This window comes from Idiotropiscis lumnitzeri, chromosome 8 (genome assembly GCF_059441095.1).
Source record: "Idiotropiscis lumnitzeri isolate Australia: NSW breed Sydney's pygmy pipehorse chromosome 8, RoL_Ilum_1.0, whole genome shotgun sequence".
NCBI classification, from domain to species: domain Eukaryota; kingdom Metazoa; phylum Chordata; class Actinopteri; order Syngnathiformes; family Syngnathidae; genus Idiotropiscis; species Idiotropiscis lumnitzeri.
Genome location: NC_142398.1, coordinates 23,534,111 through 23,546,995, shown reverse-complemented (window position 1 = coordinate 23,546,995; position 12,885 = coordinate 23,534,111). Strand labels below are relative to the sequence as shown.

The 12,885-nt window shown below is 51.9% G+C and overlaps 3 protein-coding genes across 4 annotated transcripts; 1 reads left to right on the top strand and 2 right to left on the bottom strand.

The window, feature by feature from the left end:
* Positions 1 to 3,141, top strand: LOC148332918 (heme-binding protein 1-like). Of its 2 annotated transcripts, none has more exons than XM_088303259.1 (6): positions 1 to 97; positions 423 to 634; positions 1,003 to 1,088; positions 1,171 to 1,312; positions 1,382 to 1,565; positions 2,688 to 3,140. In XM_088303259.1, the coding sequence occupies exons 2-6, from the start codon at positions 472 to 474 to the stop codon at positions 2,860 to 2,862; spliced, it is 750 nt and encodes a 249-aa protein (XP_088159385.1). In that variant the 5' UTR covers positions 1 to 97; positions 423 to 471; the 3' UTR covers positions 2,863 to 3,140. The 2 variants fall into 2 exon arrangements, with proteins under 2 accessions (XP_088159385.1, XP_088159386.1); XM_088303260.1 differs by having other exon boundaries at positions 34 to 199; positions 2,688 to 3,141.
* LOC148332917 (eukaryotic initiation factor 4A-III) lies at positions 3,064 to 8,046 on the bottom strand. The gene is made up of 12 exons (XM_088303258.1): positions 7,776 to 8,046; positions 6,705 to 6,777; positions 6,577 to 6,643; positions 6,307 to 6,369; positions 6,108 to 6,240; positions 5,211 to 5,291; positions 5,005 to 5,146; positions 4,567 to 4,705; positions 4,381 to 4,496; positions 3,661 to 3,768; positions 3,456 to 3,583; positions 3,064 to 3,306 (listed from the first exon to the last, which is right to left on the bottom strand). The coding sequence occupies exons 1-12, from the start codon at positions 7,927 to 7,929 to the stop codon at positions 3,290 to 3,292; spliced, it is 1,221 nt and encodes a 406-aa protein (XP_088159384.1). The 5' UTR covers positions 7,930 to 8,046; the 3' UTR covers positions 3,064 to 3,289.
* Positions 8,047 to 9,672: 1,626 nt separating this feature from the next.
* Positions 9,673 to 12,578, bottom strand: LOC148332916 (serum response factor-like). The gene is made up of 8 exons (XM_088303257.1): positions 11,737 to 12,578; positions 11,068 to 11,340; positions 10,820 to 10,973; positions 10,651 to 10,725; positions 10,463 to 10,534; positions 10,271 to 10,396; positions 10,131 to 10,210; positions 9,673 to 9,991 (listed from the first exon to the last, which is right to left on the bottom strand). Exons 1-8 carry the CDS (start codon positions 12,088 to 12,090, stop codon positions 9,899 to 9,901), a joined length of 1,227 nt encoding a protein of 408 aa, XP_088159383.1. The 5' UTR covers positions 12,091 to 12,578; the 3' UTR covers positions 9,673 to 9,898.
* Positions 12,579 to 12,885: the final 307 nt, after the last annotated feature.

The following is a 12,885-nucleotide window of genomic DNA, read 5'->3' as shown; positions in this document are numbered from 1 at the left end:
AGGGCACGCAAGGCTCAAACCGGAAGTGTCACCAAGTGAAGGACGAGCGTCGTAGGTCGTGTGTACTGTTGTGACGAGCACGCGCGCGAGCGAGCAGGTAAGCCTGCGCGCGTGCACGCCTCGTTGTGCCAACCGCGCTACCGGCATTGAGCTCCAAGATAAACGAAGCTAAGCTCAGTTGCAACGTGTTGTTGTGAGGGTGAGCTGCAGGCTAACGGTTAGCTGCGCGCTAACGATGCTTTTCCTCCTTCGACCTGTGCGGAATGACGTCATCTTCGCTTTGAATCAACACAATGACAAAAATCCTCGTAATGTATTCATTGAATTGGTCGCAGATGGTGTTCATTTCGAGGAAAACGCTTTTGTTTCGTGTTGTAGCTGACGATGACGTCATCGGCGCTTGTTGTTTCCGCCCCGCTCAGGTGACAGGTGAGCGGCGGCGGCGGCGGCGGCGGCGGCGGCGGAGGGGTCATGGCTTTGATCTCCTTGGACGACCTCGAGGGGTTGGACGAAGACGAGCAGCTGGACGATGACATCACGGACAACCCTGAACCAATGGGGGACGAGCACTCGGACGGGCTGCTCGCTCATTGGAGGGCCGTGGCCAGCACGCATCAGGTCACCGTGCCGACAGGTGAGCGCATACGTCATACCTTGTTTTTTTATATTTTCTGCTTTCTACTGTTTATGTGTTTTCATTTTGTTCTAATTTCCCTCTAATGTATATGACGTCATATGGAAAGGGCTTTGTGACAGCTCCAGCAGTTGTGAAATGCGCTTTAATTAATGTTGGCTGACCAATGAGAGCACAACAAAAAGCCAGCGTCACCATCATGAATTAGAAATGCGATATATTCACAAAACCGGAATTTTGACTTCCATGGAGGCGCACTGGTAATTGTGAAAGCAGACTAGATGGACGTTGCAACAAATGGCCGCTGAAATGTGATTGGAGCAAACAAATGGACAGGAATCAACACGTTTTTGTTTGTTTTTTTGTAGAAATGAGGGGGCCCATCCACGAAATGACACGCAACAACCAGCAGAGGGAGCCTGTCCCCTTCGTGCTCATTTCCTGTCAGGAGAAGGTACTGGATTCCTTTGCGTGCAATGACGACGGTGATGACGTCACACCCGATGGCTCGCTTGCATGTGTGCGTGTGCGCGCAGATGGGCGAGGTGATGTGGGAGGAACGCATGTACCCGGCCGGCAAGTGGGCTTGCGTTCGGCAGGCTGAGGAACTTTACGAGCAGAGCATCTCCAAGAGCTTCATGAAGTTGATGCGCTTCATCTGCAAGGAGAACTCAGCAGGTGGGGCACGCACCAACGCCACCTTTCCGATACGATCGAGCCACCCGTTTGTGGTTTTGGCGCGTGCAGGAGGCCACCTGGGCCTGACGGTGCCGGTGGTGAGCACCGTGCTGGTGACGGCCGACGGCAAGACGCTGGACAAGAACGTGGAGACCGGCTTCTACCTGCCCGCCACCTTGCAAGACGCGCCGCCTCGGCCGCACGACCCCGACGTGGACGTGGTGCAGCGTGACGCGTTCACCGTCGTGGCCAGGTAACGGGCTTCTTTATATAACCGCGTTGTTTTGAAAATTGGTTGCAGTTCCACTTCAAATAGGAAGGTGTCGCCATTGGCAACGCCACCGCGAGGTGGCATTTCCTTGCCAATTCCGGTCTGTGCTCAGCCGCGCGTTCCATCCAACTGCGAAGCGAACGACGACGTCGTGACTCACTTGCTGTTCCAGAAGCAGTTGCTACTGCTAATCGTCATTTGTGCTGAAGCGGTCGTCAGTCACAAACTTGGGCACATTCGATGCGGAAATTAAGTCCAAGCACAAGCCTGACTGTGGCTCGCATGGAGGGAGGAGGAGAAAAAGAAAATATTTTGGTTGCCCTTTGCACACTCTGCTACAGAGCAGTTCCGATGGAGTCCAAATATTGCAAATGTAATTTAATATGATTTGGAAACGGAACTTTGACAAAAACGACAGGCAGGGGCATGTTCGAACGTACTTGTCGGCTAAATGCTTCTTCCCAAGATGCCGCGAGAAATGGATTTGCGCATGCGTCACCCCCTGTCATTCATTGCCAAAAGAAAACAGAGAAAGTTAATTAAGTAAACTTTGTGTATTCCTTTTTGGGGTTTTGTCCGCAATGCATCGTTTCCCATCATGCCACTGAGTATTTACTTCCGCATGCGCAAACCCCGTGGCATCATGGGGAGAAAAAAGAAAAAGAAAACATTATGCACCGCAAACATAATCAAAGCACACAATGACAAACTATGGGTATTGACTTCATTTTCTGACCTAGTGCATAATTATGTTTAGTATTTTTTTTCCCTGGTGCACATGCGCAGTTTGGCGCTCAATTAGTGACACAAAAGACGATGTGCTAAAATCCAGCGACGTTGATTCAAACAACAATCGGCAACGGAAGCATGGTCGGGCTTTTTTCACTCAACTTTGGGGACTTAGTCCGGCTGAGGAATGCACATTTAGGATGATCAATCATGTCAGGGCCCCTTTAAAACAAAGAAATGTTGACATTTTAAAAAATACAATCTTGCCCAGTTTATGAAAAAGAAATGACGGCGTCGACTTCAGAAGGTTTTTGATTGAAAAAGTGGGGAAGGGCGAGGCAAGCAAAGTGACGTTTGCCAATTTTGTTGCGGTAGGCCTTTCACGGGGACGACCACAGAGGAAACGGTGACGCGCCACATCGGCTCGCTGTGGGAGCTGCTCGGCGCCTCGGCGTCCGAGCGCCTGCGCTCCGACGCCTACATGGTGGCCGTCTACGAGAACCCCGGCGTGCCGCGGCGACGCAACGAGATCTGGTTCCTGCGGCGCTAGGACCGGGCGCCGCCCCGAAGCTGACTGACCTTCGGAAAACCAACACACACGCGAGCGAGCGCGCAAACTTATTGCTGTCTTGTTTCTTGTTAGCATGCTTAGCTGGAAGCAAATTAGAAAGTGAAAATCAACTAGTTTATTGAAGGTGAATATTTTTGTATCTTTTGCCCCGCCCCCCAAAAAAACACAAATCAAAGGCTATTAATTTGAAAGGTATTCTGGAAGAGCAGTTTGATCGTTTATTGTGAAATAAATGTGCTGTCAATCAAACAATGGCATGGACTGTCAGCTGTTCCAAGAGTAATAACACAAGTAGGATTTAAAAAAAAAAAATCTATTTACAAGCAAACCACGCCATCCGATGCAACAGGAAGTTGAGGGTCGAGCCAAGTAAATGAAGGGCGGTCGCTTCCGGCAGACGCTGGTGTCAGATCAGGTCGGCCACTGCGGACGAGATCAAAGTCATTGAAAAAAGCTCCACTTCATGGACATGATTTGCATAAAAGGGTCATTTGACAAGCGTGAGAGAACATCAATCAGTTGGCGAAATTCTTTGGCCGAATTCCGCGAGGTTACGCTCGCATTTGCCGTACCATTCATCGGCATCTCGTCGATCTGCGTCGAGTAGTACTGCTCGATGTCGCGCAGGATCCGGATGTCGTCATTCTTCACAAAGTTGATGGCCACGCCTTTGCGGCCGTAGCGACCCGAGCGGCCGATCCTGGGGGAGGACAGAGGTCGGAGGTCAAGCGGCACCGAGGCCACACAACGGCGGGGGCGGGCGCGACGACGTCCTACCTGTGGATGTAGAGCTCTCGGTTGTTGGGGAGGTCGTAGTTGATGATGAGGGAAACCTGAGGCACGTCCAGACCGCGCGCCCACACGTCCGTTGAGATCAACACGCGACTGCGCACACACGGAGGGGATGAGCACACGCGCCACGTGAGCTGCATGCACGCCATCGTCTCGCAAAACGTACGAGCAGGTCTCGTCTATTCGGGTGAGTCGAGTACCTCGGTCAACGGTCAGAAACCAAGGCAACTTGAAAATGCTTAGCCAATACTACATGGACATTTTATTTTGAAGTCGTCACGCCGTCAGACTCGCTTCCCGACCACCAGTGTTGCTTGCCAAGACGAGCGCAACGTTGCGTCGCTACAATCGCCAATTCAAACGACTTTGTTACGCAGAGTTGTTTGTTTGCGGCTCCAGTGACGAGGGGGGGGTAGTGGGGGGGGTCATTTTGCCACTTCCTGTCGACTGAAAATGACACAACTGCTCAGATTGCGACCAATCACGAGGGCAGGTGAATGTGCAAGTGACAAAATGGCCGCCGGGATTTGGCTATCAAGTTTAGACAACAAAATCTCGTCAAGAAAATGTTGGGCTTGACTTCCCCTTTAAGCGCCAATATGGCGTGCGTTGTTTTGTTGCCGTCGATGGTCATCACACGACTCAACGTGCGCCCATTCGCACGCCTCCTCCCTCTTTTTGTCGCGTCGCGTGTGTGTTGCGCACCTGGCTCCGGAGCGGAATTCCTTCATGATGGACTCTCGTTCCTTCTGCGGCATGTCTCCGTGCATGGACGACACGGTGAAGTTGGCCTCTCGCATTTTCTCCGTCAGCCAGTCCACCTGCAACCAAAGTCCGCCGCGTCACCGGTCGCGGCGCCTCGTCAGCCGGCACCCCGCCCCTCCCTCTTACCTTCCTCTTGGTGTTGCAGAAGATGACGGCCTGCGTGATGGTGAGCGTGTCGTAGAGGTCGCACAGGGTGTCAAACTTCCACTCCTCGCGCTCCACGGCCACAAAGAACTGCTTGATTCCTTCCAGCGTCAACTCGTCACTGCGAGACACACGCACACGCGTCAGGTCTTGGCACTCGCAACCTTGGGCAAACTGCGCCGAGCTCAAAGTTTTCAATTTGGAAATGTTTCCATTGCTCAAAAGGCTCATCAAAGATCTCATGTTCAACTTTACTTGAAGAAACTCGCACAGCACTTTTAGTGGATCAGGAGTAGAGATGCCACAATTACTCAATGACAAATGAGCGATTAATCGTTTTGCGGTTCTTTCTAAATGCTCTCGATTTAGATCGTCGTCGACCGAAGCACTTTGCGTTTCGCAAAAGATGCGAGCACGCACCGCTTGACCAGGATGCGGATGGGGTCGGTCATGAACTTGTTGGTCATCTCGAGGATCTCGTGAGGCAGCGTGGCGCTGATGAGGACCACTTGCGTGGCGGGGGGCAGGTAGCGGTACACATCGTAGATCTGCTCCTTGAAACCTGCACATCGACCAGAGGTCACAAGACGCGGCGGCAACGCGGCGGCAACGTGGCGGGAACCCACCTTTGTTGAGCATCTCGTCGGCCTCATCCAGGACCAACATTTTGATGGCGCGCGTGCGCAGGCTGCGGCGCCGGATCATGTCTGCAAGCACAGCGGACTTAGTGTCAACTCGAAAAACATCTTGCTAGCTGGATACGAACATTGTCAGGCTAAGGGTTAGCATGGCTGCTAACGATACGCCAAGAATTTCAGCAAGGAACAAAGGAGGACAAAAAGCGGGAGTAAGAAAGCTTTTGCAGCAGTCGCGGCGCCACACGGCCCCCAAGAGGCCAAGTTGCACACACAATTGCGTTGATAAAATATATTCTCTGGATTCATTATTACGTCGTTATTCAACCTGGATTTAATTTGACGCATCGCAACCCGATATTTGTATCGGACATTGGTCCGATTTTAATGGATCTGCATCCAAAATCTGCAACATTAGCAGCTCCGGGACTTGGATCCAAACAGTGTGCCGAGTCCACCGCTAAATAAGACGCCGGTCCTTTACGGCAGCGGACCGGGCCGGGGCGTGCGGGGCAGATGAAAGGAAAAAAAGAAAAAAAAAAACATTTCTTCTTTGAGGCAAAAAAAATATTCTCTCTTGCAACGTGACAGGCTCCTCTCTGTGACTCGCACTTTTTGACAGGGCTCGCACCCGCCACCAAATGTCACCTTCCAAAAGGATTACAAGCAACCAAAGTCGTGCACAAAAGTCTCCTAGACTTTCTTCCCTTGTTCAAGTCTCTTCAAACAATTTGTACTCACAAAGGCAGCAATATCGGTATTGTATCGGAACCTGCCTGGAGTTAATGTGAAGTTAAGGCAATTGTCCACTTGCTCATTTAGGTCACCCCAAAAAATAGCCCCCCCCCCCCCCCAACAATGTAAAAGACACCGAGCGTCGACCCTCACCAAACACTCGCCCCGGCGTTCCCGACACCACGTGCTGGCCAAAGTCCAACTTGCGGATGTCCTCGCCCACGTTGGTGCCGCCGATGCACGCGTGGCACTGAACGTTCATGTAGTCCCCCAACGCCAGCAGCACCTGAAGTCGCGCACATCATCAGCCCGTTGGCACGGGACTGCCGCCGGTGGGCGGGGCGGGGCTTACCTTCTGGATCTGGCCAGCCAGTTCTCTGGTGGGCGCCAGGATCAACGCCTGGGTCTCCCTCACCTGCATGCACCCGTCAACCCCAATAAAAATAAAAATCAGGCATCAAGACACCACTTTTGTCCAAATGAAAGTCAGTCCAACAAAGTTCCTCCAAGCCACAAGGTGGCAGCAAATTGTCGTTTGTGTCCAGAATCAACTCGTGGACTCAATTCAAGATTATTTGATGCAGCATGTACGGTGGCCAAAAAACAGGAATCGCGCACTGACCTGAATGTCCAGACACTGCAGCACCGACACACAAAAGGTCGCCGTCTTTCCCGTTCCCGACTGAGACCTGAAGGCAATCGCCAGATTATGTTGAAAAGGGCAAAGAAGAAAAAACTAATTGATCTTACTGGGCAATGACGTCCCGGCCTTTGATGATTTGCTTGATGGCTCGCTGCTGAATGGCCGACGGCTTCTCGAACCCTGAGAAAAGCGACACGCACGTTAACACACGACACGCCTCTCACGTCGTACAAACGGAGGCAACATTTGGAATTATTGTCGATATTTACACAGCACACCCCAATACGATACCGATTTGTCTCATTGCCGATACGACAGTGCGCATGCCCGCGCCGTCCACTCCGGCGCGCAACGATCGCGTGTGCAGTTCCAACTTTCAAACATTAGCCGTCGGCCCGCGCTTAGCTTGATGCTCAGTGAATGTTATTTGCCACCAGCCCATTGCTAGCAGCCTGTAACTAGCTAGCATGATGCAAATATGTTTTCTTTCTTTTTGTTCTCTCTTTTTTACATTTGCATATTGAATTTGATTGATTATCTGCCGTTCTATTTCTCAAGTTAATTTAATTTTTTATGCCTTTTTAAAGTATTCCTTGTTCTTTTGATTCCTGCAGTATTGAAAACGCTATTGAGTATTTTCCTGCGTATCGATATCGAGTTTGAAATTGTATTATCGTGACAAACCATCATTCAATGTTCATCCAGTGCAAGCGTAGTAAACTAAAACTCTCACGCTGATTCTTCATGTCTGGAGGTGGCTCGAAAACCTCTTTCCACTTTTTTCCCTGTCAAACTCAGAATTATTTTAAAACAAGCCCTTTTTTATAGCATTTTCTGTGATATGGGTAAAGAGAAAAAAAGTAAATCATCACACTAAAAATAGACTTGACTTGGTTAATGTTCTTGTTTCGTTGCTTTTGAGACGTCCTTTGTAATTAGCGCCGGCAAAAAGTTAGCAGCGACCGTTAGCATGATGTTCGCACAAGGAGCTACCATGCTAACATGCTAACGACAAACGCGCGCAACTTGAGCGACCGCAAGCCGGCAAAGTGCCCACGTGAGCCCGATATTGTCGGGCGTAACCGCTTTCCGATGACGAGACGACGACAGTCCAGTGGACCGCGACAAACGGGAGCCGCTGATGGCGGCGGCGGAGGCCTCGCCGATCCCCGGCCTACCGTAAGCGTAGATGCCCCGCAGCAGGTCCTCCCTTAGGCCCATTGTGTCGAAGGTGGGGGTGACGTCCACCTCCTCGCTGGTCTCAAACTCCACCTTGGTCATGTCCTCGTCTTTGAGGAGCCGCTTCCGACTCTGCATACCGGCGGCGGCCATTTGTTCACTCAAACTGAAGCGAAAAGGAAGAAGCTGCTTACTGCGAACGCCGGGACGAAAGGAAATAGAAGGGAGCGCGTGTCGTGATGACGCGCTCGGGAAGCGACGGCGCAGATGACGTCATAGCCCGTTGCCGTCCTCTCCTGACACTTTTTTCCTCTCTCGCTCTCTCCTGACGCACTTTAACTTCAACTTTTCCCCAAACACTACTTAATGACCAATACCAGCATCTCCTATGCCATAAAAGAGAATTACAAAATAAGCAAACAGAACAAAACATGGAGGGAGGGTAAGGAGGGGGCGTGGCCATATTGCTCATTTCCAGGGGCCCCTTTTCGTCTCCTTGGTTGGCGTCACAGCGAGAGACAGCATCGGGCGTGGGTTCGATCCCGGCTCCGGCCATCCTGTGTGGAGTTTGCATGTTCTCCCCGTGCCTGCGTGGGTTTCCTCTGGGTACTCTGGTTTCCTCCCACATTCCAAAAACATGCATGGCAGGTCGAATGAGCACTCTAAATTGCCCCTCGGTATGAGTGTGAGCACGGATGGTTGTTCGTCTCTGTGTGCCCTGCAATTGGCTGGCAACCAATTCAGGATGTCCTCCGCCTACTGCCGCTGGGATAGACTCCAGCGACCCCCCCGCAACCACCCCGCGTGAGGAGAAGCGGTACAGAAGATGGATGGATGGTTTTGTATTGATTCCTCCAAAACAAATTCGATCAAATTGAAAACACAAGCTGTCATTTCCCTGATTCCAAAAATACATAAATTGAACTTTTTTTTTTTTTTAAATGGACCATCTGGCTGAAGGATCCCTTTGAACCCACCGCATGGCCTGCGATCTACGACAAACTGTCCACATGAAGATGAGACGCAGCCTGATCAACAGCAGAGTTGATAGGCCTTGTAGGCTAGGATGAGGTGCGATTGGGCTTTGCAACCATGAAGATGCCAAGTTTGTCCGTCATGGCTTTCAAAATAGCCAAATGAAACCTCACCTGTTTGCCATAAACAGCTGCTTTCGATTCGACTTGAAATAGTACATGCACCTCATTTGCATTTTTGGGGGAATTCCATTTCATAGTTATAGCAAAAAAAAAAATATATATATATATTGTAATTGCTGCTGGATAGCAAAAGGAATGCGTGTGAGTTGACGACCGCCTTTGGCCGTTTCGAGACAGACGTGCAGGTTGAGCGAATAATCAAGGCTTGTCATCCAGTTTGTTGATGGCCATTGTTGGCATTGCAACATTGATTGAAATGCTGTAAAAAAAACAAACTTGCAAGCCAAGTGAGATCAATTTGTCGCCGCCCACTGCCGGTCTCATTGTGATTTCCTAAGAATGGTGAGCATTTGAAGAGAGAAATTAAGCGTTGCTTATTGAGGAGCGTTTCCGGAATAAGGTGCAACAACTAAAATGAAATATTTTGACACCTTGTTTAACAAGAGTCCAAATCGTTGTCGCGGATGCGCTCCAGTCTCCGAAAGCAGTCCGATTATCATCAAAATAAAGAAACTTTCTGCTTTCGCTTTGGAAAATAACAATCACCATTTTTGCTCAATTGTTTGACACGTCAAACCAGTCACGGAATTGGCAACATTTGGCAACACTTCTGCGCCATCAACTTCAAAGCATGTTTTTCAGTAATGACGTGGAAATGGAGACAGCAGTTAACTGCAAAACCCAACGCTAAATGAAGTCATGTGACATGTGAGTCAAAACAGGAAGTGCAAATACACTGTGTGGAAAAAGTACGTTTTAATGTTTAAATGTGTTTCACGCTCAAGGAAGGGCTTCGAATATTTCAACGTTTAAAAAATAAACAAAAAAAAAAATCATTCCCTCCTTGATAGAATGTCACCAATTTCGAGTGTCGGGATCTCCCGCGAAATGAATGCGATGAGTTGACGTAAAAAAAAAAAAAACAAGGCAGCTGGTTCTGCAGCGGAGTCCAAAACAAAATGGCGTCAGTTGACGTTGGCGCGCGGCACGTCCAGACTGACAAGCTGAAGCTCCGTCAGGTTAGCCCCGCCTCCGCCGTTCTGCTGGCTCAGCATCATCTGCACACAAACGCCGTTCCTTTTCTTTGCGTTCCATGTTGGACATTGTTACATCACCAGAAGAAACATACAAATGCACACACACCACAAAGCCCCCCCCCCCTTGGAGTTAGCAATGTGGCGTTCGTTTTTTCCTCACCGGCTGAAGCTGCACAGCAGAGACGGGGATCTGGGCGGCGACCGGCGGGAGTGATGCCAGGAAGACCTGAGGGACTGACACTGACACACAAACGCGATTAGACACGCGCGCTGCGCCCGCGGCATGATGTAATCACGTACCGGGCTCATGCGGCGCGGCGTTGAGGACGGCCAGGCTAGCGTCGGCCATGTTGGGCGTGGTCGGGGAGTACATGAGGGCGCGGCCTCCGGGGTACATCACGTGACCTGACAATGATGTCGCCGTGGCTGGGGGGGGGGACATGTCACGTGACCACCTTAGCCAATCACAGGCAGGCCTCGCTCAGCACTTACCTGATGACGAGGCGGTGCTGGGGATGTCAGAAGAGCTCGGATTCGTCAATGGCACTGGGGAGACTCCGCCCCCTGACCACAACAGCAGCGTTGAGTAATATTTATGAACCACAAAAGGGAGACAAATATACAATCAGGTACGTGCGTACGCACGCGCACACAAGAGGTGGGTGCGACGTGGCACTCACCTGAGAGCGCCACTGTGGCAGGCAGGCGTAGCAGCGCACTTTGCTGCGTGTGCGTGACAGCAGGCAGCGACGCACCTGAACACGGAACATACGTGACAAGCCGCGTCAAGCGCATTACAGGACAACACGCTGCAGACCGCAAGCGTCAGGCGCGGCCGACGCCCCCTACCAGACATCAAGGTGAACCCGGTGGGAAAAACCACACCCGCTGGCGTTTTGAGCAACGGCCCGCTGGCGGTGCCCATCTGCGCCGACGGTGAAGGCGAAGCGGACGGCGTGCCGGCCGCCATGTTAGACACGCTCAAGACCACTTTGTTGAGGTCCTGAGCAGACACAGGAAGTGGCAATTTATGACCAAGGCACGTGCATGTGGCGCAACGTCCGCCCGGGACGGCGCGAGGCTACGTCGGGCGTCACCTTGGCGGTGTCGGGGCAGCCGTCGCCCACCTCGCTCACTTGATAGGTGAGGTCGGTTTCCTGGAAGCCGGTGGCGCTCATCCTCTGGTCGCACGAGTGGTCCGAGCGCGGCGGCGAGTCGGGTGAGTTGAGGCACGTCTGGATGAGCGCCTTGCCCGTCTCCGACGTGATCATGGGCTGAAGCTTGCGCGTTGCAAACGTGTACACGTGGCCCGTCTCGCTGGCCACGAGCAGCAGGACCTGCGTGCCCGTCAGCGTAGACAGCTCGTATGCCTGCCGGGGCGAGGATGCGGTGGATCATCAGAACTGGACGTCATCCGCGGCCGCCTTTCTGTGTCGATGTTGGAGTTGTGTGTTGTTGTGTGTGCCGTTGGGTTTGTGAGCGTGCTTCATGCGGGAATGTGGAGTTGCACGTCACAGGCCTGATGCAAGGCGAGCGCGCCCCGCTTGATGTCGCCTCGTACTTTCGGCTCGGCCAAAATATGGTTGAGAGGAGGTGCTGCGACGCCCAAACCGTGCGTGTGTTTTGCATGTGCATGCTATCTATATGCGCGTGTGCGTCGGCGTATAACTGCAACGTGTAGTTCATGAGTGGCGTCAGCAACTAGCTGTGACGACACTCATCTCATTGACGTTGGTGCCACGTGGCTACTTTGTGACGTCACTCACCTTCTTCATGATGCCCGTCTTCCTCTTGCTAAATGTCGTGTACCTTCTCAGTTTATTATCGATGAAGGCCATTTTGATCTTGACCCTCCCGCGAGTCTTCTTGCCCGGCTTGGCTCCCGGCGTGCCAGCGGCGGCGGCGGGCTGCTGGGCGAGCGGCGCCCGCTCGTCCCTCTCCCGCTTGACGCCGCCGCCGAGACACGCGCGAGCCGGATCCTCGTCCTCAGCCGAGTCGGAGTCCTCGGAGCCGCTGTCGAGCAGCACGGTGGCGTCAGAGCGGTCCGAGTCCGGCTCGGCGGCGGATGCGGCTCCGAAGCCCGACGGTGGCTTCGGTCCGCTACCGCTCCTGGTCCCCATTGGCTTAAATCCGGCGAGCGACCGCGCTTACGGCGGCCGCCGAGGCCAACTTCCGGTAGGACCGAGTGCGCGGACGGGAGCTAGCAGGCTAAACCGGCAAGCCGCCCCACGAACGAAATTAAGCGTAGCGTCGTGGTCGGGCTGTTGTGTCTTGGAGAAGTTTTCAGTAAAGAAAAGCGCCGACATTTGACATCAAAGTTAAAAAGTTAATTCGCACGTCTTCTCACTTGTGGACAAGCTCCACCCCCACAAGAAACAAAACCGAAGAGCACCCGGGAGGCCTCCTCCGCCGCGACGTGCAGTTTCGGATTATGCACGCGATAGAAGCCGCGGTCCTCTAAGTATTCCACCTAGGAGCCCGAAAAAAATAATGTAGGCTTCAAAGTGAACAAGACCGTTCGAGGAAAATGTGTGCAGAGAAGGCGACTACAAATTACAAGCTACTTTCCGTCCCTTCAAGAGAACTACTTCTTTCAAGGGCAGCCGCTCCTTATTTGGGCAACGTGTCCAAACACGCGGACGCGAGAAGGAGTCAACGGCTGGGTCCAAATTTACACGCTTTTCAAAAATTTATATATATATATCTATATGTGTGTATATAAATATATATGTGTGTATCTAAATTTATATATATATATGTGTGTGTATATATATACACGTGTGTGGGGGTGTGTGTGTGTGTGTGTGTCTCGTCCACAGAGGGGAACGTCTTTGAGGCACTTTTGAAAGTGAGGAAACTCTTGGATGCAACTTCTTTAAGAACCTCTTGGAAGGATAATCCTTGAGGAGCCTCTA

Excerpts from the sequence above, each read along its gene's own strand:
- LOC148332917 (XM_088303258.1), bottom strand. The coding sequence starts at position 7,929 with ATGGCCGCCGCCGGTATGCAGAGTCGGAAGCGGCTCCTCAAAGACGAG. Across the intron at positions 5,147-5,210 it reads CGACGAGATGCTCAACAAAG|GTTTCAAGGAGCAGATCTAC; the intron begins GTGGGTTCCCGC and ends GTCGATGTGCAG. Across the intron at positions 3,584-3,660 it reads CGAGAGCTCTACATCCACAG|GATCGGCCGCTCGGGTCGCT; the intron begins GTAGGACGTCGT and ends GTCCTCCCCCAG.
- LOC148332918 (XM_088303260.1), top strand. The coding sequence starts at position 472 with ATGGCTTTGATCTCCTTGGACGACCTCGAGGGGTTGGACGAAGACGAG. Across the intron at positions 1,089-1,170 it reads TCATTTCCTGTCAGGAGAAG|ATGGGCGAGGTGATGTGGGA; the intron begins GTACTGGATTCC and ends GTGTGCGCGCAG. Across the intron at positions 1,313-1,381 it reads CTGCAAGGAGAACTCAGCAG|GAGGCCACCTGGGCCTGACG; the intron begins GTGGGGCACGCA and ends TGGCGCGTGCAG.
- LOC148332916 (XM_088303257.1), bottom strand. The coding sequence starts at position 12,090 with ATGGGGACCAGGAGCGGTAGCGGACCGAAGCCACCGTCGGGCTTCGGA. Across the intron at positions 11,341-11,736 it reads AGACGGGCATCATGAAGAAG|GCATACGAGCTGTCTACGCT; the intron begins GTGAGTGACGTC and ends TCGCCCCGGCAG. Across the intron at positions 10,535-10,650 it reads TGCCACAGTGGCGCTCTCAG|GGGGCGGAGTCTCCCCAGTG; the intron begins GTGAGTGCCACG and ends TGTTGTGGTCAG.